Source organism: Cyprinodon tularosa, unplaced genomic scaffold (genome assembly GCF_016077235.1).
Source record: "Cyprinodon tularosa strain WSP-4 unplaced genomic scaffold, ASM1607723v1 ctg105, whole genome shotgun sequence".
Taxonomy (NCBI): Eukaryota; Metazoa; Chordata; class Actinopteri; order Cyprinodontiformes; family Cyprinodontidae; genus Cyprinodon; species Cyprinodon tularosa.
The window spans coordinates 684564-711625 of NW_024037838.1; the positions used below are offsets into that span (position 1 = coordinate 684564).

The window sequence follows — 27062 nt, forward strand, 5'->3', positions numbered from 1 at the left end:
AGTAGGTAAACCAGTCCCTTGCATTTTATTGGCCAAAAAAAAAAAAAAATTCAAACATACCTAAATAAATATTTGTTTATGGAGGGAAAGAGGGAGCAGAGGCTGGGTGGGGGTGGGATACCCGCCAAAAATTGTAACAATTCAATAAAGGCAACAGGAAAACTGCAGTTTTCTTAATGAACTAAATAAAAAATTTTTTTCCCCATTTGTATAAAAAAAAAAAAAAAATGCTTCGGTGGGTCATGGGGGGGCAAACCTCAGGAGCTTCTGCTCTGTCAAGTAGCACAACTCTAAAACCATTCATTATAAAAACAGGTGAACACTGCCACCAACTGGAAGATAAAGGCTTTGGTCACAGGAGTTAGACTACCGTAGATATGAAGGAGAGGCTCGATGAGATCGACGGTTCTTTTATCCATCATCTCAAACTAAATGGGTCTGAACTCTTAAAATGGCAAAGTTTAAAAAGATTAAGATGACGACGCTGCGGGCTTTAAGGGATCCAGACAGTTGGAGCCCAGACTGGCTTACTTACTCATTTGTTTAGCTTCAGGGAGATAAGAGCAACCAAAATGTTCCAACTGGTGATGGTTTGACTACCTTGGACCAGAGAAGCTCATGCACGGGTGTATGTGTGAGAGAGCATGTCAATATGAGGCCTTTGGCAGTCCTGTCCCTCTCTCAAAGCTAAAGCAGTTGACCTTTTTTTCCCCCTCTTTTTAAGCTGAAAAGAAACACTGGAAACACCAAACCCAACCAACACAGTGCCGAAGCTCATCCCTTTGCTGTGTGAGTCATCCAGGGCTTTGACCCCCAGAACAATGTCGGCCCTCTGAGCATCAAGGCAGGTGGGCAGGGGTGGATGGACACCAGAGGGCTGTGGGGGAGAGCCAACGTTTCCATTCCCAACCGCTCCATGACTTCTCACCCACCCCACGCCGTCAGCTGAACAGTTTCCCTTCAACTCTCCATGGGCAGGCGAGATCGGACAGGGGAGGCCTCCCAGTCCCATCAGATGATCCAGTCAGTCATTTAAGAGGCATGAGCTCAGTTTGAGGAGCTGTTGTTAGAGGAGTTGGACGTAGACGCCACGGCCGTGCCGGAGGTGCCTGAGGAAGCCACTGATTTGCGGATGTGGGGCATTAGGAAGGGATCACTGGCCAGCTGGTGAACATCGATGCGGTCCTCCTTTCGGTAGACTAGACAGCGCCTTATAAAGGCCTGAGCAGTGACATCAGAAAATGGCGTCAAAAATCAGGTAAACAAATTAGAATAAATACTACCTTAAAATGTAAAAGATGTTTCAAACCCAAAGTTATTAAATGTGAGTTAACACCTCTTGGGTATGGCGGCAGTGTAGTAATGAGATAAATACCTTTGCTTCAGGGGAGACTACAGGTTTTGGGGGGAACTGAACTTCAGTAGCCTTCAGGATCGTGTTCTCCTGCAGGATATCCTGCTGAGACTGGTTATGACCAAAAGGCTAGGGAGAAAAAGGCAGAGAAAGGGTGTTAAAATATCTTCCTTCTGAAGCCTAGAGCCTAATCCAAAGAAGAGGATTTCACACACGCAAACACTTTTTTCACAAAAAAAGGTCCAAGTCTGTCAATTTTATTGGAAATAAAAACTCAACTCCAGAACTCAAAATCTATTTCAACATATGGCGACTTTTTATCTTGTTGTGACTCCTACCTTGCGGCCATATAAACACTGGTAGAAAATGACACCCACAGACCAAACATCAACCTTGTTGGAGATTTTTGGCGGCTCCTTGCCAACCACAAAACACTCAGGAGGCAGGTACCTTAAGAGGAAAGCAGAATTTGTTTTAATGCACATAAAAAAATAAATACTTTTTTTTTCCAAACCTGCAATCGCCTTGTGTCTCCAACTACTTGGACAATGTGAAAGATAATAGATGTTTCTCTGTGAAATTACAATAAGATGGAAAAGTTTATTCATATTTAGACATTAATAAAAACCTGACTGATAACCATTAACTTACAGCTTATGACAAAAAAAAAATGTTCTTTGTTTTTCCCTCTGATGATTTGAAAAATCATTGGGGAGATCACCAACTTCACAACCCCATAAGTAAGACAATCAAAAAAATTATTGCTGAAGTATTTTTTATATCTAGAAATAAAGTTTCATAGTTAAGTGGATTTAAAAAGGTTTAATAGCCATTACAGCGTTTGGGGGACTACAGTTCGAGTCAGACTTTTCAGGAAAACGACAGACTTTCCTTTTATTAAGAAGCCACTCCCAAACCAAACGTGATATCAGAAGCGAAAGAAGATAAATAAAGGGTTAATGTCTCGGCATTTAAAACTCCTCTTTTTAAATGTAACTACTTTTTGCAATTATTCGGCAATCAAGTCAGTTGATGTGGAGAGCAGTGCCCTCCTCTACTGTCTTTTTATTAAGTCCAGCTTAACTCAGCCAGCTATTAGAAAAGGTTTTTCTTGTTCTCCTCTCCTGACAAGCTTCTTGGGGCAACAGATCAGTTTCCAGCAGGAAACAATCGAAAAACATTCTTTACATCCGCTGATACGAAGGCTGATCGCCTCCACACCCCTCTACATTTACACAGTTATTCATACAAACAAAACTCACACAAAAATAATTTTATTTTGCATTGTAGAAGCTGGGTTCATGGAGTGTGCATGTTGTTTTTTTATATTTTCATGTGATAGTTTTGCAATATCAGTCTCAAAAACACCTCGGGCTGCCCTAGGTTGCTTTTACAGTTTCCTTTTCCAACTGGTTCAAATGGCACATGCTGGTACAAGCCTCCATCATCAAAGCCCTGGGTTTAGGTGTAAAAGCCATTCACTTAAACACAAACCTCCAGAGTTAGTTTTCTTTCTGTTCCCTCGGCAGCATTAACTTCAGGCATCATTAGACCGCGCCTTGGACAAAGTAGCTCAGGCATTGACCCTCAGAGGTTCATCAGTGGATTAACCTCTAGCACCGTGCTGTATCACTCTTCATGCTTCAGTATGGTTAAGCTAGCTTTTACGTCTAGACCACGCCCTGGCTAACCCCACTGGAAGGCAGGTTGATGTTATCAAATAGGGGTTAGTAACACATCAACCAGACAGTAGCTGCATTTCCATTAACCATCAAATTGGACAAATTCTAATTATGAAAATAAATTGCCTCAATGGAAACTCTGCAATTTTGAGAATAAAAATAAATAAATTTTTTCCTCGATAAAATGTGTTCAATACTACGATGAGTTGGTTTTTTCGTTTTTTTTCAAACAAACAGTTTCTACATCACACACGTCGTGTGATCTTCAGCTGGCCCTTTCTGCTTTATAAAAAGATTAAGAAAAAAGACAGAAGGTAATTAGAGGATAATGTCACCCACGGAAATGTGGATACATCTCATGCATTTGTATCTGCCGCCATTTTCCCTTCAGAGGTATCTCATCAACAAATGGATTTAACTGTATTTGGTATTCAATGCAAATACTACAATTGGGAAACCTTGCCTTTTCAGAATATCAATACATTTTTGGGCATATTTGTAACGGAAGCGAAGCAACTGGCTTTATGTTCTGTAAAATTCATTAATCTGCTTTCCAAGGAGTAACTATTTTTCTATATCAAAAAAAAATATTTTCTTAATTTATTATGTACAACCTTTATTCTGTGATAGCTTTAACACCTGGGGATTCATCAATTCTTTCTAACTTCATTCGTCGTAAGAGATGACTTGTATAAATTACAGCCCATAAAACTTACATTTGTAAATGCAATGTTTTTTCCTCTTTATGCCCTCGGTTTGCCTCATTAGCAAGGATGAAAAACTCAATTATCATCAGTAAAGAACAATCTTAATCTAAAACTAATTTACCAAGCACATTATGCAAACTGTCTAATTTTAGATGTACATGTTTTTGGTGACTAAATCAAGAGTTACCCTTGAATAATTTCCTAATGTCGCTTTCTTTATGCGCTATATGATTAAAAACGGAGAAGCATACATTTTTCACACACCAACTTTCAGCATTTCCTCAAAATCGTGCCCCTTAGTTTGATATTTGTATTTTCCAGGATCTTTTGAATGGCTTCCTAAATTGATTCCCCACAAAGCTGAATGAATTTCTGATCCAACTTTGGCGCAGTTTAGCGGTGTAGGAGCCAATCTTACCAGTATGTCCCCGCTCCCTGTGAAGTCAGCTCCATCCCATCCACTGGGTTGTAGCTGTCGTCATCCATTATCTTGGACAGGCCAAAATCTGTGATCTTAATCTCACCACAGGCAGTGCCGTTCACAAGCAGGATATTACCTAATGAGGGATAAGAAAAAAAAAAAAAAAAACGTGATCAGTGATAACATTTTTTTTATTGCTTTACGCCCTCTATAGACAATGCACCTGGTTTTGCCATGCCATTTAACCAAATCCTGAATATAAAGTAGCTTAATTACATTTTAAACACCAAATCTATATTCTCTGAAAGAAGGACTTGTCGTTCACTACCAATCCAATGAATGCCTGAAATCTCCCTTTTTACATGGTAGACAGACAATTTTTCAGGAGAGCCCACTCGTCATAAAAAAAAAAAAAAAAAAAAAAAAAAAAATTCTTCTCATTATCTTCCTCTGAACCACATAAAAGAAAAAGATTTTCTAGAAACTCCTCTATAGATTTTCTAGAAACTCCTCTATAGAGAAACACACTCATGGCTGCAGGTGACAGCATTCAGAGTGCTGTTAACAGACTGCATCATTTGGACCACATCAAATTGTACTTTCCTCCTGTTTTCACCCTTTTTCGGACAGAAAACTGCTACACACTGACCAGGTGGCAATAATGTTATGTTTCGATCATGAGATTCAACATGTTCCTGCATGTCATTGGGGGGATAGTGGCATAGGATGCAGCAGTTTGTCCTGCAAGCAGAGGGTCTATGACCTTGTGTAAGACATTTCATCTGTATTACTACTGATGGTTGTCAGAGGGCCTGAACACTTGCGCCACTACCTTTTGTGGTCTTTTATTCATAAGGGGGAATTGTTCCTCTTTACCATCACCTAAAGCTTAGAAGGAGGGACTGCTGCAAAATCAATGGCTTAAGAACCAAAGGAAGCTTTATAAACAATTTTTGCAAACAGATTTGTATGCTTGAGAGTAATATATATTTAATTTGACTTCTTATTTGGATTGGATTATATACATTTCTGTATGTTAATTTGAACTTAGTCTTGTCAAGGGTTACAAACATTACCATACATTTCTTAGACTATAATTAGACAGTGGTGAATTTTACCACACAAATTAACTTATTTTATTCACATGCCTCTGCTGTTAACTTGTGCCTACATGTATAGATCAGTAGAGCTTTGGGGATTATAAACCATGAATACAAATCAATACAACAAAGAACACAGAAGCAAAAAAAACCAAACAATTATATATATTTATTTTGTTAAATAAAGTAGGATAGAAAAGCCTGTGGACTGACCGGGTTTAAGGTCGTAGTGGATAATAGGCGGTCTGATTTCATTGAGGTACTTGAGGGCGTTGACGATCTGCATGATGATGGAGCGGCCCTCCTTCTCCGACATAAGCTTGTGCTGCTTCAGGTAGAAGTCCAAGTCGTTACCTTCACAGTACTCCAGCACTGTGCAAAACCTGATCCAACAAAACCAGAGGGCATTAAGCAGTTTTCAAACTGGTTGACGGAACTAATAATAATAAAAATACTGACTAATTCAACTATTGTTGACTTACGAGTCAGTGTCAAGTGAAAAGTAGTCATAGAGTTTAACTATCCGTGGGTGATCCAACTCTTTATGGATTCTATATTCTCGGCAGGCGTGTCTGAAAATAAAAAATAAAAACCCAAAACAAAACAATAAGAACGAACTTCTTCAACTCCAATTAGTAACCATTACAGTGTTTCTCTATAAATTTCAGGTAAATATAATGAACATATTTCCAGGGTCATTTTGAAAGCTAGATTGTCAATTTAAAAAAAAAAACTCAAAGAAGTATAAAAGAAAGAGGGAACAAAGGGGGTAGAATTTGTAGCCATGTTTCCCTCCAAATAAAATGCTAATTTTCAGCAAACTTTTAAAAGTTAGAAAAAAATTAAATGCCAATCTGCAGGGTTTTCATTTAGTTTAAAGCAAATTACAAGCACAGCAAAGCGTAATGCTCTCGTAAGTTGTTGTCCACATTACGTCGTCACGCGCGCCTATAATAAACAGAAGTAGAGGCTCCGATCTAGCATGAACCACAGGTCAGTAATGAAGGAAAGCTTTAATCTATGTGTTGTTATCGGGTAAGTTGTTCCTACATTACAATGTCAAGTAATTGGGATGTTGCCTCCAGCCATGTTTACGGGCATAACAGGAACATCCGGGAAAACGCAGACATCAGAAACGGATGATCAACAGATCTCACAAAAGCAAAAACCACATCAAGCCAGCATAAAATCTTTTTTTGTGAATTTAGGGGAGTTTTTTCCAAATTTGCCCGTTTCCATTAAACTTTGCTGATGTGATACTTAAAATGTGCATAAGAAAAAGTTGATGGAAACCCACCTGATTAAAAAGAGGACAAAGAAGGAAGAAAGGAGAGAGGGAAGGAAAGACATTTTAAAACATATGGAAAAAGGAAGAATATAAGGCAAGAAAAATGGATACAACAGAGGGGAGGAAGGACCCAGCAAAGGAATTAAACACAAAAAGCAAGAGAGAATGTATGAAAGTAGTCGGGGAAGGAAGAAAGGACAGAAGTAAGAAAAAAACAAAACAAAAAAACATTAAAGAAATCCAGGCAATGGGATAGAGTAAATTTTTTTATAAATGTTCATCTTTATTTTCCTTTTATTTATCTAGATTTCAGAATCATTCAAACATTTATACCTCAGGGTTTATTTAAAGACTGCATAGGGATCCTTGGTTCTAGACAGTCTATTGCTATAGAAAATGTAAGTTATTTAAAACACTCACTTGTGATAATTCTCCTTCTTCTCATCCCTCCAGTTCTTGTTTAACTGGTGGATTTTAACGGCCACGTACCTTTGCTCCGTTAAATCAAAGGCCTGAAAAAAAAAAAAAAAAAAAGGCTTTGGTTAAGTTAGACAGAAAGTACAGATGGCTTTGTTTTGCTTTAGCTGCACTGAGACCCTTTCCTCACATTAAAACGGCTGCGTTCATTAATCATAAATGTGCTGACAGCATATTCCTGGAACTCTGACATTTTGGCTCATGATTAACCACAAAATGTTAACTTCAACATATTGTAAAACCAGCAAAAGAATGCACAGCACAGCTCTGATATATAAAGAAGAAGAAAATGGGTGTTTTAAACAAAGAGAGAACATTTCTGATCGTTTTAAAGCCAGGGGAAAAAGCCACTTAAAAATAAATAAATAAATAAAAAAGGTGGAGGGGATTAAGAAAGACAGGAAGTCAATGCATCTTGAGTGACCTTTCCTTCTGAAGCTTAGGAAAGGAAATGCCTTCTCTCACCTTGTAAACTTCACTGAAACCTCCTCGCCCAAGCAAATGGAGTAGCAGGTATCTGTCATTTAGTGTAGGGTGATCTTTGAATCTAAAAAAAAAAAGGAGGAAAGGGTGAAAACACTGCAAGTAGGACACATTAAGGAAACTGAATAACAAAAACAGCAATGTTTGTGGAAAAATCCTTTTTTTTTTTTTTTTTTTTACATCACTGTAACAACAAATAAATAAAGCCCACATGAATGATGCGAGTACAGATTCAAAAACATGATTAAAATGGCAAATGGAAAAAGACTGATAGGCTATAAAAAAATCAGTCTTCAGTCAGAAGTGTTAATCCAAGTGAAAAGGAACATGGCTTGTCTGGGTTCATTTAATTGATTTTGATCTAATATATATATTTATTAGGGGTGGAACGGTTCACAAAATCCACGGTTCGGTTCGATTCACGGTTTCGTGGTCACGGTTTTCGGTTCGGTACATGATTGTTACTATGAAATCCCATAAAAATTTATGAAATTAATAAAAAAAAAACACCAAAAAATAATGGATTGTAATTATTTTAAATGATCCGCGGAAACCCTGGATAATTTCTGTATGTTTTGCTGCTTTGAATTTAATCATCTTGCGCATGCTCTCTACCATCTCCAAGGGACTCAGAGGGGAGCGGACGGGAGCCACAATGGAGGATGCAGGCTTTGCTTTGAGCAGCCGGTCTGGAGCGCAGCGGGGGTTGCTGGCGGAGTATGAGGGATTTCGGGGTTAGCATGACATGTTGCTGTTAGCATAAACAAAACGTGTTGCACTTTTATCCACAACTTTCTTTCCACCGTCATCGTAGGTCACTCTAAATGCAAAGTGGTCCCATACAGCAGACCTATAAAGTGCTGCTGGCGCGTCTTCCAACGCCTGTTCTTTCCCACTCGCCATACCCACACAATTCTCAACAACAACTGATTTTTTTTCTGCTACACCCGGCTATGCTGCTTCACTTCTTCTTCTTCTTGTTTACTACTGGTGGTTGGCTTTGGTCGCAGTACCGCCACCTTCTGCTCGGGAGTGTAAACGCTTCGCCTATGAGAAAAAGGAGCAGCGCATGAACCGAACGAAACACACACGAACGGAGACAGTCGAACCGAACGGTTCGGATGGTTTTCATAAATCGTCCCATCCCTAATATAATTAAAACGTATATAAAATAGAAAACGGTCAGTAAAAAGGAAACAGTATGATTTTGTTTTCAATGTTCGAATAAGAAATCTTACTGGGAATTGTCTTCATTGTGAATCCTTTTCAGCTCCCGTATATGAAGGTTTCTCACTCGCTCCAACCTTTCCAGCTCCGCCTGGATCTCAGCTTCCTCCTGCAAATACAAACAATAGATCAAGAAGTTAGATTGCAAGAGAACAAGTACTAAAAAGATGGTTTTCATAACTCTTGGCAGATAAAAAAATAAAAAATCTGCCAAAAAAAGGTACTTCATAAAATTACCTTTTTAAGATATCCTAATCTGAGTTTAAAAATTTCTTCCTGCTCATGGTACTCCGCTTGCGATAACCTGAGATAAGACAGAACAAATTGTGTCATAAATCAAACATGAAGATGTGTTTAAAACAAGAGAATATCGATGTCACTGCAGATAAAAAACATGTGTCGTACGTTTCGCTTTCTGCCCCGTTGGTCTTGCTTTTGCGTTTGTTCTGCTCCAGGCTGGGAGGCGGCGTCTGGGCCATGGAGGGCGGCTTGCGTTTGGCTAGCTGCTTTCTCTGCCTCTCGATGTCTTCCCGCTGAGAGTTAATCCTCTCTTGTTGTCTGAAATGCACAAAAATCAAAACAGATGCATCTTATGTTTTAAGACTAACAAAAAAAAAATTCAATACAAAGCAAAGTTTTTGTTTTTATATGAGATAAACTACTTTCTTAAGGCGAACTGGAATTATTTTGGCAGCCTCATTGATCTCAGATATGTGGTGGCCAAATAAATCTGATTTTGCTTTCTCTTTCTCCATTTAGATAATAAAACTGGCACAATGATTACAAAAAAAAATTTTGTTAAGTCTCCAGTGAAACAACAAAAACATTAACAAATTAAACAATGAATAGTAAATTGAGAAAGCAGCGATTAATGCATTAACTCAAGGCACCAATCCAAAACAATGGCCATCAGGATCAGCTGTAGCACGAAGCTGGTCATCAACTCTAACTCAATCCAGCTTAAACTGATCATGAATCTGTGAATGCTCACAGGGGTTTAAGTTAGCAGACCAATCAAAGCTTTGAATGCAAAAGAGAGAGCACCATATTTTTCCTGAGAGGCGAAAAAAGTCATCTTACAGAAATACAAAGAGAAAGAACAAGTCTCAATGAAAAGTCGAACATGGTAGCAAAATTAAAGAGACGCAAAATGACGTGACATTTTAATCATGAATACATGTTAATCACGTTCCCCTTAGGAGTGATGAGGACTTGGGATCAAATAAAAATAAACACTAAAACATTATTTCATCTGCTCAGTTGGACCCTTTAATATTTTTTGGGCTACAATAAAGCTGGAAGCTGATGCCACTACACATCATAAAAAAAAAAAAAAAAATTTCAGTCTGAGTGAAATCATCCTGCTTTTGAGCCATGTCAGAACTCAGTTGGACAAATGGTCAAATCTGCCTGCTTTGAAAATGGTGAAAGTTCTAAAAGTCCTAAATGTTCAGAAATACCTCAAAGATTTTTCAAAAAGCCAAATTGGAAATAATTCCTCACCCAACATTAAAAGGAGGGCAGACAACAGTATTGGCACCCTTTGGAAAAACATTTGGTGCTTCTCTAATTTGTTTAATTAACAGCACCTGTTGCTTTCCTGTAGCACACAAAAGGTGGTGGAAATAACTAAATCACACTTTCAGCCAGTTAAAAGGGATTCAAGTTGACTCAACATCAATCATGTGTCCTTGTATGTACCACATTAAGCATGGAAAAAAGAAAGAAGACCAAAGAGCTGTCCGATTAATTGAGAAGCAAAATTGCCATGAGAGATTGGCAATCTCAAGGCTACGAGTCCATCTCCAAAGACCTGAAGTTCCTGTGTGTACCCTGCTTAGTTTCATCAAACTTTAAAGAGAAAAATTGACCAGAGATTTCAACTAAAGATTCTATGGATGGTGGATAGATGACCTCTACTAACATCCAAACAGGTTTAAGCTATCCTGCAGTCCTAGGGTACAACAGTGTTAACCAGTACTATCAATCGGCGTCTGAATGAGAAAGGGACAACATGGAAGGGTACTCAGGAGGACCCAACTTCTGATCCAGAGACATAAAAATGCCAGGCTGGAGTTTGCCAAAATATACTTGAAAAAAACCCAAAAACATTTTGGAAGAACGTCCCCTGGTCAGATGAGAAAAGTAGAGCTTTTTGGGAAAAGGCATCAACATAGAGTTTCCCAATCAAAACCCGGCCTAAGCACTAACCCTGTATTTGCATGTTTCTGCAGAGGGTCTGCCGCATTAAGTGCCATCCCAAACCATATAGCGGGTAAGGCGAGTGGACCGTTCAGCCTTTAAATATCGATTCTGCCCCATTGCAGGCTCGCTGGAATTTGGCAGTGGGTGTCAAAGCGACCTAATGGTGGTTGAAATATGTTCTACCAAAAGCAAGTTCCGCTGGTTTGCTGCATCTTCATCACACTAGCAGAAAATCACAAGTTAGCGTATGAAAAAAAGTTAATTCCAAAAGGAAAGTTCTTCTGTGAAATTGTTTTATCTGACCGTATCCATTTGTGCTTAGAAAGGGAAAATGATTGATTTTATGTCACCCTGCGCCACAGAGCTACATTCACACACGTGGATAGTCACCGTTTTGCCATAGCAACAATTGCATTCCCTTTCCATTTAAGGGGAGGCAATCCCATTCTCGTTCAAATTTGTTTTTACACCTGTTCAAGTTTTAAGTACAAGTACACAAATTCTGTTCTACAAGTTGCACATCAAAAACCTTTTACATTCTCAGTTTTGATATAAATGGTCCAGAACTATTGTTGCAAAACTATTTGTGCACTGCAACATTTGTGTTTTGTAGTTGTAGATTTTTTTATCTGTTACAATTGCAAAAAAGCTACGCCTCTATAAATTCTTGAGTACAAGTACACAAATTGTGTTCTGTGAGTTGCACATCAAAAATTTCTTCCATTCAATTTTACTACAGCTGATCTAAAACAAATTCTGCAAAACGAGGATAGCTTCAGATAACAATCATAAAAGAATGCCAGCAGTGAATGAGGCCTGAAAAATATACAGAACGGTAGATGGCTGGTATGCCAAAAAGGAGGAAAAAGAAATAAATAAATTGAAAACTATTAAATTTGTCAAGAACATATTTTGTTTTAACTTATTTTTGCTTTTCTAGTTTCTTTATTGGGAAGTAGTTTTGTATAAGTTCTTCTTTCCCTCTGAAATAAATCAGGTCTTCAATCAGAGGGCACGTCATTGTTTCCCAAACAGCTGATTGGCTGCTGGGCGGAGCGTTTTCTGGTATTCAGATCAATCCTGAAAGCTAGCCTTCCTCAGAGCAGATTTGGCGTTCTGAGAGTACGTTACCATAGTAACAGGCTTTGCTAAGAGAGAATCCAGCTTCATGGTACCAGAAAGTCAGGGTTGAGGCTGAAGTTGTCTTGCTAACCCAGTAACCCTGCTTTGTTGTACAGGCCTCTGTATAGGTCTACCTCAAGTTTATTTACTCACTTTGTAAGGTTTTGGAACGCATAACCATCTGTCCACTGCTCAGTGAAGGATGCTCCATGTCTCACTGTAGTGAAATGGCCCAGTCGAAGCCGATCCTGCATACTTTTATCCCGGCAGGCCATTTTCTCCTGCTTGGACTGAGCAGCAGAGGAAAACATGAACCAAAACATTACAGATCGACTTTGCCTCAAACACAGCACACTAAACATAACAGTAACAGCTCTTGAAAGATAAACATACTTTTTCGATTAGCAGCTTCTTGGACATTGTCACACACTTATTAAGGCGTTCTTTGTATCGTTCCAGCATCCTCTGCTGCTCATCAATTTGCCTTCTGAGATCACAGTTTGTCTGGAACAGAATGCAAACAGACACATGAAATAAGCAACGTAAAAAGGATTATTCAATATCATCACATAAACACAGAATCAAAACATGTGAGTAGAAACCCTAAACATTGAATGTCACATTTGAAAAATAAAACTGTAAGCAAAGTGGCAGCGATGAAATGTGATGAGATTAGTACCCGCAGCAAATCGTCTATTCGGCCCTCCTTCTTCTCCAGGTCGGAGTTCTTGCTGTTCTCCAGTGCTGTTAGTTTCTCTAATGTAAGGTCGGACTAAGGAGTACAGTGAGCACAAGAGGGATCGTTAATGAGGGGTCCATTTTGAGCAATTGACATTCAGTGCAACAAGGAATTCCACATATACCAATTTGTAATTTTTAACATATTAACTATACAGGGATTCAACATTGTATTATGTTAAAACAACTAAATCCATTGCATTGAGTTGAAATCCAATCGATGGACCAAGAGCAAAGATTGTATAAAAAAAAAGAAAAAAAAATCCAGGAAAAACTTTTTCAAAGTTTTAAACAACTAAAACAAAAAAATAAACTAAAAAGCTCAATGTTCCAATCAAATGCCTCCAACTAAAATCCACTACAACCAATTGCCTTAAGAATTTAGCAGAAATATAGTCCACCTTTTCAAAAATGCAGCCGGTCTTTGAAGGCATCCACAGTTTAACAGTGAACAACATGATCCTAAAGCCCAAGGGTAGGGGACAGTGTTATGGAGAGGTTTCATTTTTAAAATATAATAACATTATCAACAGTTAATGGATATTATATCTAGTGCAAACCATCATCTGAAAATGGAACAAGTGGAAACCTGCAGCTCAGCAGCGACTCATGCCGTCTATGAATCCTCTATGCGACAATGACGAGAAATAAGCCCTTAAGAGTCAAACGTCTTGTGTGTAGTTTACCACAAGCCATACAGAGACACAGCAAACACGTAAAAGTGAGGCTCTCTGGTCAGAGGTGACCAAAATGTCACTATTTTAGCCTTCATGCAAAATGCTTTGTTTAAAAGGAGACCAACGCTTCATGTCCACATCAGCCTGCATACGTTCCCCACAGTGAACCGGGGGGGGGGGGGGGGGGGGGGGGGGGGGTGGTTGCATCAGGCAGAGGAGTTAGCCATGGGGGGCCAGTCCAGGAGGATAACCCATTACGGGTTGCGAAAGATGCAACAATGGGCTGTTTGGTCATCTTTTAAGCAGAGCCAAATTCAGGTTTGTAAAAATCTTCTATTTCAAAATAATTTAAAGATTTTTCCAAATAGATGGTCCAGTTTCAGAAAACCTCTAACAATATAAACACTTAAAGGCAACCAACTCAAACCCTGTCAAGAACCTTAGCCCCAATTCGAAAATGATAAGAATAAACTTCATACTTCCTCAGGCTTCTTAAGAACGAGTAGATGCAAGCAAAACCTTTAAAGAACAGCCAGAGTTAGGATGTATATTTTGAAACAAAAAATAAAGTCATTAAATCTAATTCAGGTCAAGTTATTTTGAACGGATGAATTGAGCACCCAAAATAATATAGTCTTCAAATTATTTGGGGTACCTTCTAAACTCATCTGCTTTGTCACAAAAAGAGGTAATTATTCCTTAAAGAAAATGCATACACCAACAACACTATTTCTCCCAAATCATAACCTAGTTAATTAGTAGAAAAGGCAGTCAACAAATCGTTCGGCGTCGTGTACCTGCGTAGCTTTGTGGAGCATGTGAAGAACGACAGGCTTCATTGCACACGTGGAGAGCTCTGCATTGACCGAGCTGATGGATGAAGGGCTTCCTTGCTGCACCTGAAAAACACAATATTCATCAATCTTCATCATATAATTTCAAATCATGATTAACAATAAAAGTAATCCGAGAGAACAATGAAACTTGCTGGGGTTTTTTGCCACCGACTTTGTTTGGATGAGTACATTTGCATCAAAAATATTATTCTGTTAAGATTTCAAATCAACCAAACATAAGATCAGTCCTAGAATGTGCACCAATCTCCTCAAACCTTCCAGTTGGTGTTAGTAACAAGTATGGAATAAATAGGATGACAAGGAGGAGTTTAGTGAAATGAAAAGGCGAGAAACACTGCAGAGCACAGCAGGGCTCACCGTGACGGGAGGGTTGGATAGGGAGTGTTGTGGGGAAGAGCGTACCACTGGGGGAATTCCCCTAGCAGGGCTGGTACCAGGACCGCTAACTCCCGCAAACTGACAGACGAGGGAGAGAGGAATGCAGATAAATGGAAAGACAAGTAAAGAAAGTGTTAGAAAGAAGGGATGAAAAGTTTAAGTGCTAGAAGTTAATGTGATGGGAGTACTCACCTCAAAATAATCGCTAATTTTAAGCCCCCTTGCTCCTGCTTTGCCTATAAAAGAGAAGGGGTTTAAAAATAAAAAAATAAATGATGAAAGGCTCAAAAGAGGATTAACTTACCTTGACTGCTGTCAAAGTAGTCTGCTTTACGTTTTCTAACTCTCTGCTCGTTTGCTTTTTTCTCTGGTGTCTGAAGAAAGTGGTATGAATCAAGTGAGTGGGAAGTGGACTAACTGGGAGGATGTGCACAAATAATCAATATGGAAGAGATAAGACTAACCTCCAGCTCTTTGTCACTAAGTGAACCCAAACTGCACAGACTCTGATTGGATGACTCATTCTGACTCTGACCTGAGCCCTGTTGACAAAAAAAATAAATAAATAAATAAAAAAATGAGGCTTAAATACACACAAAGAAATGTAAATGTTTTAAAACATCCAACAGGTAGGAAACAGTGGGTAAATAAGGACAAAAACATAAGCTTTAAAAGCTGAGAAACAGGAATGGAGATGGAGGGTTGGGCACACACCATCACCATAAAGCATAAGCGTGCAGAGAGACCTGCATCAGTACTAATGTTGGTTCCCTAGGTGATGCCTGTCAATCAAATGATTCACATCAAAATTCAGCAGGCACTGGCCAATCAGACAGAGCCACTTAGTCATTCTGAGCACACTAGAGCTCCCTCACTGAACCCTCCTAAAATGGAGGAATATCGGGCAGGCTGCTGGGGATCCATTCCTCTCTCCATCTGCCACCTTTTTCCGATAATGTCGTCCATTTTTCCTCCGTTCCACCGCAGTTTCAATCAGCCTTTTCCACTCTGCAGAAATCTACTCAGCAGGTGTTTCACTTTCAAACTAAAAGCTAACAAAAAAAAAGAAAACTACTCTGGATGCTTGGGGATGCAATAAGCAACTATTAAAGGCCACATCTGTCCATTTATCAAAAGGTGTTACATCCCTTTGTCCTTGAAGGATCTTTTACTTTTCTGCTGACTCTGTTTTACACAAAGTGCCGCAGTGCCAAAGAGGAATCAAAGGTGAACGAGGAAATATAACTGAAGAACCCGGTGAATCAATAAACCATACGACTTTACTCTCACCCATCTTTTAGGTACAAGCAAATTGTGGCATAGTGCCTTGACAAGTGTCGCCATTTTCTCTGCGACAGCAGCCATGCCATGCTCTTAGAGCAGCTTTGCCTATGGTTGGCACAGGGCCTGCTCTTGGCACCAACTCCAGCTCCCCAACTATTCCAAGAAGACTGACAGCTTCATCTATATTCCAAAGCTGTGAGTATAAAAACCACAAAAAAAGAACAAATTCTTAAGATACCTGGTCAAAAACTATTTCCACATTCTTGCTCTGTGCCCTACCAACCTCATCCTGTCTGCTGCCCATTTTGGCAGGAGCAGTTTGCTCAGATATACAGTCGCTACATCACGAGCCAGGGAGCGATGCCATGTCCTAGCAGCCAAAAAAACACAGACGTGGCTCACCCTTCTCCAGCGACAGACAAAGAAAAGGCAGGAGCCCAAACTTGCTCAGGCTGAAAGGCTGATTGATACTCGAGGTGAAAATGAAACAAAAAAAGGATAGTGATTCACAACCATCCACAATCATGTGCATCTGTGACTATTAGCACTCGCATTCCATATTCCCCCATCTCAACCCCTGTGACAAGTGGTGTATACAAACCTTACTCACTCCAACCCCAGTAAAGCGTGCCTCCAACAGCTCCTGTCTCCGGGGGTCCAGGCTGTGCAGTTCTTCCATCATAGCTGTGGAAATAGTGCGCAACTTAAGGAAAAGCATGATAGAGCCTGGAATACCCAGATAATAGAATGACTGGTGCAAAAGACACCAGTTGTGATGAGTCATGGCTGTTTTTAGCTATATGAATGTGGAAAATTCCTCCTCTGAGTCATCACTAAGTTTTACTATGTTTTCAATGTATATCTACAAATTAAAATTCACTAAAAATAACACAATAAGCAAAAAAACAAAAAAAACAAAAAAACAAAACAGTATGCATGTAGTGCTCAACTATAAGCACATACTGGTATTTAAAATGCATCATAAACGGAAGGCAGATGTGTAAAGTCATTGGCATGATTTGATAACGCCTTTACTTTACAAGACAGACCTAAGTTTAAAGGGGCTGTTGTTGCAAAGGGTCAATAATGGGGGGCTGCCCGTGGCAAAGGGTAAATAGCCACAATAAATGGTCAGTTTGCTGACCGGTAGGACGTTTTAAAATCAAACGCCCAACTGGCTAATATGCACGTTTATTACCAACGGCTTGCATTTATAACAAACTGACTTTAATGTATACATGTTGCAGAATTGAACACTAACGTTTTAAAACTTGCAACGAAATAAGTAGCGAACTAATTATGAACACAATTAGTAAGTTAGCCGTTAGCTAACTTTGAGTAAACGAGCTGAAAGCTACCGATGTTGGCCATCAGTTAGCAATTAAGCGGCTAACAGTTAGCTAATGTTATTCCATCTTTAAATGGATAGACCAAAACAATTAACGTTTTATTGAGAAGTATTAGAAATAATTAAGGTAATATATATAACACGAGACTTCATATTATTTTCTTGTCAGAAATGACTGTTAGGCTTTAGGTTTACCCTCAATTCAGCATCAACTGCCACGATACCTGGGCTGACTGAAGCAACATCCTTCAGACGAAATAGTTTTGTTCCACAAACCCCCTCCGGATACTTACTGCAGTCTCGATTTGCTCCGTTTTCTGGGGGAGTTGTCGCTGAAACCGTCTGTGTTTTCTCCCCGGTGTTAGGTAGACCCTCCCAGGCTAGGCCGCATCCAAAGCCTCGTCCCTCGCGTGCTGGTTGTTGACGATCGAAGCGCGGACGCCCGCTGCGCAGCTTGAGGTAGACCACGGAGGATTCCCTCAGAGGCCTCGACTGAACTCCGGGTCTCCCAAACCCGCCTTTATGCGCTTTTTTTTAAGCGGGGATCCCCATCATATCCCCCGCTCCGAGGGCCATACCGCACTGTGGTCTGGCGTATCTCGCTCCACACAATGGCGACCCTGGAGAATATGCGCTTTTCAGCAGGTATAAATAATGTCTTTGAGCTCGAGTAGTTTCCCCCCCACCCCCTGTATCTATCTCCCCCTGTGCTGCGGTGAATTTAGGGTCTTGGCTTTGCAGCTAAACCAAAACAAAGTTCCGACACCAATTTTCGTCTGAGGTGCAAAAAGGATCAAAAAGACATCCGATTTCGGAAGTGGTGCCTTTGGAATCGTTTCAGCTGAATCCGGATCATGTTTTTGCAATGTAAACAATAATCAGGAAAATCTCACATTTTCTCGTGAGATCTTTAAGTAGTTTCACCTTCCTTCAGTCCACGCCTGCCCCCCCAAATCTGTTGTCTGGACCAATAAAGAAAATCCTCTCCACACAATGAAATTTAACAGTGACCACCCCCATGAAGCCATAAATTCATCAGAAAGTTCTCATCCTGATCATATTGCAAAGACTTAATATCATTCCATTTTAATGTGCATGTTTTTTCAGAACTAATTGTACAAAAAGGTCATAAAAATCATTTATTTTGAAAACCTGTGGATTAAAACCCAATATCCTACAGAAAATAGTCATTTAAAGGGGCTATAAGTCCTTATTTCAGATTACACAATTCATTAGCAGAAAAGTCATATATATGGCCATTGAGACTTGTTCTCCAAATTAATGTGCAAAAAAAAAAAAAAAAAAAAAAGGTCCAAAAATATTATGGCACCCAGTAAGAAAAAATAAAAAAATCTTTCAACATCCGATTGCTCTTGTCTTGTCTTGTGGAAAAACCCCACAATCTTTGTCACTTTGGGTGGGAATCTTCCTCGTGTCTCATGAAGCCTTGCAGTACTTGCACTGGATCCAAACCCTGTACATGGTGAGCTGTTTCCCTCTGTTCACCTGGAGACGCCTGTCCACAAGGTTCTGCACTTTTTCAAGCCCAGCTGCGGTGAACAGCTCATGAAGCTCATCTGAAACAAAAACATTTGTTTATGTTTGTGAAGAAAGAATGAATCAGTACAGGAGAATATAAAAAAAGTAAAAAAAAAAAAATATTATTTACCCTGTGTAAAGAAATACACTCGTGTTCCATCCCCTCTGACATAAAAATTTTCTGAGAGACATCTACCTGAAAAAATATACAAACACACAAAATAAAACAGTTTGTCTATTATTCAAGACACTGAATGGCCAAATAAAATTCAAAGGTTTGGCTGCAATGATAAGCAGGTCTATGCAATAAATGGACGAATTCTATTAAATGTAGTCGTGGATATTTTGCTCAGAAATTTTAAGCAGACATTTTGATCTTTGTCCTTTAATGTTAACAAAATGAAATAGTAAACGGCCTGTACTTATATAGAGCTTTTTTCAAGTCAGGAGACTTGACCGAAGCACTTTACACTACATTCAGTCATTCACCGATTCTCACACGCTGATGGTGGCAAGCTACACTGTAGCCACAGCTGCTTCTCAGCTGCCGTGGGGCTCACTGACAGAAGCGGGGCTGCCGTACACTGGCAGACCGGGCCCTCTGATCACCATCAGTAGACAATGCAGGTGAAGTGTCTTGCTCAAGGACACAACGACACTGAAAGCTGGAGCCGGAACAAGTCTGTTAGGAGGCAATATTCTAAAAACTAATCTAAAATGAATGAAAGTTGTCAAACTGGACTGGACTAAAAACACAAATGCCCTCTAAAGGAAGGCCCAGAGCCATCTCTATTTTCTGAGGCAGCTGGAGTCCTTCAACATTTGCTGGACAATGCTGCGGATGTTTTATAAGTCTGTTGTTGCCGGTGCCATCCTTTATGCTGTTGCATGCTGGGGCATCAAACTGAAGGTGAAGGACGCCAACAGACTAACAAACTCATCCGCAAGAACAGTCAGTGTTATAGAGGAGCTGGACTCTCGAACTGCAGTATCAGATAGAAGAATGTTGGCCAGGGTAAAATCCATGCTAGACAATTCTGCAGATCCTCTTCATGTTGAGCTGGTCACCCACAGAAGCACCTTCAGTCAGAGACTCATTTCATCACGCTGCACCAGAGCGCCACAGGAACTCATTCCTGACTGTGGCCATTTATCTGTATAATTCATCTCTCTTCATTACTTCACTTTGCGCAATAACACGGTCATGTCCAATAATAGTAATTTAGTTACTGAGCAGCAGTGTAAATTGTAAATTCTGAGTGTATATACTGAGATCCTTATTTTATTTGTATCACTATTTATAGGGGAGGGGTGCAATTTTACTTTGTTGCAATTTAATTCTGTCCGATTATATTTTATTTTGCTCTATTTCACTTACAATTTTTCTCTCTTCTGTAAAAACTTTCACTGCTAGAAAATAATGTCCCGCAAGGGATTAATAAAGTAATCCGATTCTGAAACCAACAATAAAATAAAAATGTATATATATTAAAGTAAATGATTACCAATTGGTCTGTTAGTTTACGAAATAAACAACGAGCAAAAACAAAAAAGTTTTGAACTCCCAACGAAGCTATATCAAAACTGGACAGATTAAAAAACAAGCAAAAAAATAATTTAGTCCACCCTGCTAGATGAGACAATATGCTGGTTTTTTGTTATGTTTTTTGCTGCTCTTAAGTCAATTCTTAATCATATTGTGTACCGTAACCTCCATCTTCTTCTATGTATGCATGCTACTGGCTCAGGGATGCTAATTCTGTCAACAAGTTAACATCTCAGTGATCCACTTAGAGAATACAGACTAACTCATTTGAATAATAAATGTAACACTATAAACTGAAAGCTAAGAGCGTATATAACATCTCTGAGAAAATATTTTCTTGTTAGGCTATTCTTGCAGTTAAATACAATAACGGCAAAATAGAAAACATAAAAACTCGTTTTTTGACGTGCTTAGTGTCTGTTAATCATACTAGGGCAGCAACTCATGATTATTTCTTAAGGAAATTATTCCTTAAGAGAAGATTTTTTTTTTAGAGTATTTAAACCAGGTAAAACTAGAGCTATTCAACTTGAGGAGTTCTGGACAGAGCATAGTGATGGACAAATAAGGTTTTTCTATCTTAAATTCGACATGTTACTGCTGCTCTGAGTGGGTTGCTCTGTCAGCTAGTCTCTATACTCCAGTTAATTAAAATTAGTTGACAATTTTTTTCAAAAATGTAAAAATCACAATTAATCCAATTAATGCTTTTTAGGCTTACTTCATACATTCATGCATTTTTCAATCTGAAACCAGCAATGAAAATTCAAGAAATAGTTTAAAATTTCATTTTATAAAGTATAGAAAGATGGAGAACAGTTCCTCTTATGTTTTATGCAATTCTCACATGAAATATATAAAATAAATGTGGGATATATTAATTATAATGTTTTTTTATTTTGCACACTTATGGCATCTTGTCTTAATGAACACCATCATAAATTACATCAGCTGGACACCTGTAAGCCAACTATATTTAATAATGAAAGTCAGCTGTTATGGTGCATGATCTACTCTGCAATTCCAAATCCTCCCAGTTTAGAAATTTAAAAGACTAATTTGTTTGCTCGTTATCGGTTCACTTCATGTTTAAAGTACTTGGGAAATGTTGAATTAAAAAAGAACTGCTCTCCATTTTTTACCATATTATTTTATAGAATGAAAAAAAAAAAAAAAACAAGACAATGAAAAAAAAACCACAGTTGTTTCTCATATTTTCATTGTTAGTTTCAATTTGAAAAATAAATGACACAGAGATTTTGTAGAAATATAATCAACACTTTTAGTTTTTCTCCTCAGATGAGGCCCCAGGCCAGATCTACAGTACAGAATCCTTCTGGGAATTTGCAATGCCTTCATATCCCAAAAATGAGAAAATACACTGTTAGTTGGCAAAGGTTATGTTTAATGAAGAATGAACAGAAGCCATGAATGGATCGATAGTGGCATTCTAAAATATTGATCACTGAGAATTTGTTACATTAGTTCGAGAGATTTTAAAGCAAAGTCTTTACAGTAGTTTTAAGAAAAATATGCTGCAAGTAAGGATATGTTGAAGCCTGAAAAAGCTCCACTTACCCTTCTTGAAGCGCAGCTGTGCCATATCATAGCGCCCATAGTCCCTGAGCAGCATCACTCCACCTGGCTTCAGGAGACGTGCTAATCTACTGATGGAGGCCTGCATCCTGAGATGGAGGAAAAACTCTTACACAATGTCTAGAAAACATCAGATCTTACAATATGTGCGCATAAATGAAAGGACAAAAGGAGGCAAAGCAATATGCTTTCATACTTGTCTGGATGCAGGGCTGATAGCACAAAGATCAAGACGATAACATCAAGAGTTCCATCAGGGAAAGGGAAACTAGCCTCAGCATCGCTCAAGTCGTGAACAAAGGCAAAGCAGCGGTTCAGGTCATACTCTGGATTAGTCTGTTGATAAAGAAGAGAAAATTTCATTTATTTATTTATTAAGAGGTCAGAAAAAAGAAAATATTCTTTTGAATCCAAACTTCTAACCTTCACCAATTCCACAGCGGTGCTGGAGAAATCACAGCAGTAAACAAAAAGTCCAGAATCACTGCAACAAAAGGCCAAGTTGAGGTTAGATAAACTTCACAACAGGAGAAGGATGATTTTTTGAAAACATTTTCTCTTTTTTTTTTTGAATGAGCTTACTTGTTTGTCTTGAGTATTGGGAAAACAGTATTCCCCACACCACAACCAACCTAAACAGAAATTAGGTTAATGCTACATTTGAAAAAAAATGTTGCATTTTGTAAAATATATACACACAGAGAACAATAAATGAATGGTAAAAAAAAAAAAACTAACTTTCAGTTGGATTATAATTTTATTTATAGCTATATGATTTGGTCATTATGCTTTAGAGCAATATTAACCTTACCCTGCAGAAACATTTATTGTGAAAGCAGTTTTTAACTCCTTGGCAAAGTCCACTAGCCTGGGTGCCAGTCAGAACTTAGTCCCGCCCACAAGGTTTGAGTTCGGGGAAGTTCGGTCTGGCTCTGCTCCATAGTAGCGCGAGTGTTATCGCCCACTGTCAGGCGATCCAATCAAATTGTCAGGGCGGGCTTTATACGATGATGGACAGATGATCAAGTGTAACGTAATCAACCACGTGACCAAAGCGCGCTTGGGTGACAACAATAATGGCTGCCGCTGGAGAGTTTGGGTGAGTAGATTCTGCTATTAGGTCTGTTCTAGAAGATATCGACAGCAAATTAATTTTAAAAGAGGAACAGAGAAACGCGATCAAGTCTCATCTTCTTATTCTAGGCGTGATACTGCACGCTTTGATTTTTGTGGACAACAACTATGCGTCGCTTAACATACGTCACGCACTCCGTTGCTCTTATTGGTTGTAGGTCTATCCAATTGAGTGCAGAGGCCTTTTTTTTCCTGGTCCGTTCAAAACACGCCCCATAATCACAGCTCTATGGAGCAGTATCAGACTCATATTCTGACTAGAATTGAGTCGGACTACGTCAGGCTAAAAGTCCACCAGGTCTTTAGAAAAATTGAAAACACATTTGTAGTAATTGATGCCATGCATCTTTGTTCCCATGTAGAAAGAGAAGCAGAATATTACAATATTATTATATTTAAACAATAAAAATACACTAATAAGTAGGGCTGGGTATTTTTGCCAAAGTTCTGAAGCGATTCGATTTTGATTCATTCAGTTCTAAATCGATTAATTTCAAATTCAATCTTTTTTTACAGTTCTGAAAGTGGTTTAACTGTGTTTCAAAATCCTCATGTATCTTATCTTTTCCTGTCACATTAAACAAAGTGCAAACTTGAAAATCATATAGTTTAAACTTGAGATGTGAACAAAACTGTCTCAAAAATGCACACTTGTATGTGAAAAGAGAAAAAGCCTCACATGAGCAAGCAGATGTGACACAGTGGAGACACAGCAAACATGCATGAGCTGCATTATCTCCACTGCAAAAACCATATTTGCAGCATTGTCTGTAACAACTACAGCGTGTTTGCTGTTCAGCCCCCATTTGTTAATGTCTTCGGTCAACCTTTTGGCTATATTTGCAGCTGTCAGGCTTGAAGTCATCTTGACTGCATCTTTCGTGCTCATTTGAATGTGAACGTCACGCGCGGCACTATAAAACTAATCTATCTCATTCCCTAGACATAGATTTTGCAAAAATGTAAAGAATCATGCATGGAGATGCTGCAACTATCTCTTTTTTGCTTTTTTGCGGTGGCAAACCAGCTTTGAGCATTTTATCACCACCTAAAAGACTGGATGGAGAACTGTATTTGATTTATCTTTCTCTTGTTAAATTTAATATCACTAAAATTGGGTGCCTGTTTGGTTTGAAAACTGTATCTTGCTAAATTGAAATTATCTTGCAAATACAATTAATTGCCCAGCCCTACTTGTGAATTTCTTAAAATTGACTGCTGTTCATTCCTCTAGAAAAGAAAAAAAAGAGACTGGATTTTTGACAATTTTCAGTATGCAAAGCTGCTACCATGATAAAAGATGAATGTACAAGGCTGCAGATATGAATAGCTACATGCAAAATCAAAGCTTGCGCATATTATAGAGATTGTAGGTGATAGACCAACAAAAAGTAGTGCATAACTGTGACATGGAAAAAAATATGCATGGCTTTTTAAAAAAGTGCATAAATATCCCAGCCTCCTAAGTTCATCATCTGTAAGATTTGAATTTAAGCACATTTAGAGACTTACTCATTCTATACAGAAAATATCTAGTTTATTAAGATATGATAGATGGTGTCGGTGAACCAGAGGTGGGTGCTAACTAGTTACATTTAGTTAAGTAACGGTTACAAAAATTACTTTAGTTTTACTGCATCATGAGGTTTCCATTTAATTGAGTAATGATTATCATTAAGTATCCCTACTCCTACTTAAGTAAAATGTCATGATGTGGTAAAAACATCTCCATCTTGGTCCTAGAAGAATCTCTAACCTCTAGGATGCGATATGTAGCAGAGGAGCCTGGAAAGTCACAGTTGTCGCCAGACGAAGACGCAAAATCCCTGCTTTGTTTTTTATCGCATCCATTCTGCTGGTTGATGTCAGAACTCGAAGTGTCTGGATGAGATTCATGGTTTGTATTACACTGAGGGGCCAGCTCTGGAAACTCTGTGAAGAGCCAGTGACGGTCTTTGAAGAAACGATTCTCGTGTATCGTGTAGAATTCATTCCAGTATTCATTTGCCCGATTGTCGTATTCCTCTGGAAGTAAAATGAAAAAGAAATAGTACTGAAATAAAATAATAAACACACAACAAAATGCGTTAACTTCTCTTAGGCAAATATAACAATATTCAACAACTCTGATATAATTCTAGCACACTGATAGAGTGTCATAAAATGAATACATAACCAACACCTGTAGCGACTCGGTGTGAGATGTACTTAGGAATAAAACCCAACCTTGTTTCTCTGGAGGCAAAGGATGATTGTTTTCTGAAACTTTCTTCTTTGCAGCTTTTTCCTGTTCCTCGGTCCACTCCACATTGTCCCTGGAAAGTTCACAATATCATCAGAGTCGAACCGTTTGAAGGTGATTTTAATCCGGGTCGCTTGCCGACTGTTCCCGGGTTTAAACAGGTTTCTCAGCCAGTGTGAAATGGACACAAGTTACCACAGATTGAAGAAAATGTCATGTCATTTACCAATAAATTGAGTTAGGACCAATCTCATCCAGGATAGGTGAAGAGTAAGTTACGTAAAAGTTTTCTTTGTTTTCTAGATCTGACAGAATCTGGAAATAGCAGTGATAGCTTTTTTTCATTCAAAAGTAAAATTTAAGTTCTTAGTTTATACTTTTTAAATCCTAATTCACGGACTCCTGATTGCCAGAACTTCAAATAAGGAGAAAGATCTGATCTTTATTACCTGTTAAATTTCAATGAATGGCTCAATTTATATCTTTAAAATCAGGCTTATTGCCTATTTCAAATTTAAAGGAAAATGTAGCTAAAGCTGTTAACAACAAACCAGTGGCTGTAGACATGCTTACCAATATCAACAGTAAAGGAACAGAAAATGAAATGATTTGATGAATAAATATTTTATTGGACCTATCCTAATGATCCACTTCATTAGAAATAAACAAAGCACCCAAATATAACTGCAAGGCTGAACAGGGTTGAAACTATGGATTATTTTGCTGTTAATATTTTTTGTTCAATGAAAAAGCAGATAAAAAAAATCTGGGCTTTTCAGGATTTCAAGAAAATTGTGTTTTTAAATTTTTTTCAGAGAGAGGGCTTGGACCAGTTGAAAACTGCCTTTTAATGCTACAACAAGAGGCTCTGGATGGGTCACATCTACAGACACATATGCAAAATAAGGATGCAAAATAAACAAACAATTTATTAAGTTTTGCTGTTTGTTCTTTTGGCAAAAGTCAAGTTTTACAGTCAATTAATCGATGACTTAAACAGTTGACAAATATTATATTAAAAAACAGTTTAATAACAAAATTATGCTAATTGTTTAAACCCCAGTAAAAATAATTGAATGTTGTAGAATTACATTGATATCTAATAGCTAAGCTTTTGAAGTTACTTGCTAAACAGCATAATAATTACGATATTCTTTAACTGTGCTCATGTGGCTGCGCGGTTTAGAAATACGTTTTTTCTGTCTTTTAGCGGCACCCGTACCCCTTTACCGTAATGCACAAAATATGGACAAATCTATTATTCTTTTACCCGAGCCCAAACGTCGGCGTGATAATGCGTGTATTTCTGACTGACCTCCATATATTAAAATAACAAAAACACCGCTGCAATTATATAAGCAGAATAAATTCTAAATTAAACATTATAAATAATGAAATAATGTCTCATCCAAGTAACTGATGCTGATGAACCCTTTCCGTTCTGCTGGAACCTTTGGTACTGACCATGCGTTGTGTTGGAAAACCTGACGGGGGTCTGTTAGGAATCGTGTCCCGAATTGAGGTCTTTTGAAGTCTCCAGAGGAGGAATTTGGCTGTGTTGAGCCGGTTTCAGTGCTTTCAGCCTCCACTCCGTCAGTGATGCGGGGCGCCGCCATGATGAATCTGACGCAGAAGGTAATGACGCATTCAGGGACGG

The 27062-nt window shown here is 38.6% G+C and overlaps 2 protein-coding genes across 2 annotated transcripts; both read right to left on the reverse strand.

The window, feature by feature from the left end:
- Positions 1-710: 710 nt before the first annotated feature.
- On the reverse strand, positions 711-16682 carry tlk2 (tousled-like kinase 2). The gene is made up of 20 exons (XM_038284434.1): positions 16602-16682; positions 15181-15258; positions 15021-15090; positions 14909-14952; positions 14696-14794; positions 14279-14380; positions 12746-12838; positions 12460-12570; positions 12220-12356; positions 9145-9297; positions 8977-9043; positions 8751-8848; positions 7495-7576; positions 6973-7064; positions 5747-5836; positions 5478-5647; positions 4162-4300; positions 1693-1804; positions 1376-1483; positions 711-1221 (listed from the first exon to the last, which is right to left on the reverse strand). Exons 1-20 carry the CDS (start codon positions 16680-16682, stop codon positions 1048-1050), a joined length of 2100 nt encoding a protein of 699 aa, XP_038140362.1. The 3' UTR covers positions 711-1047.
- Positions 16683-18473: 1791 nt separating this feature from the next.
- mettl2a (methyltransferase like 2A) lies at positions 18474-27059 on the reverse strand. The gene is made up of 9 exons (XM_038284422.1): positions 26870-27059; positions 25390-25478; positions 24920-25188; positions 22612-22661; positions 22453-22513; positions 22226-22365; positions 22012-22118; positions 19018-19083; positions 18474-18925 (listed from the first exon to the last, which is right to left on the reverse strand). The coding sequence occupies exons 1-9, from the start codon at positions 27019-27021 to the stop codon at positions 18786-18788; spliced, it is 1074 nt and encodes a 357-aa protein (XP_038140350.1). The 5' UTR covers positions 27022-27059; the 3' UTR covers positions 18474-18785.
- Between the last annotated feature and the right edge of the window lie 3 nt (positions 27060-27062).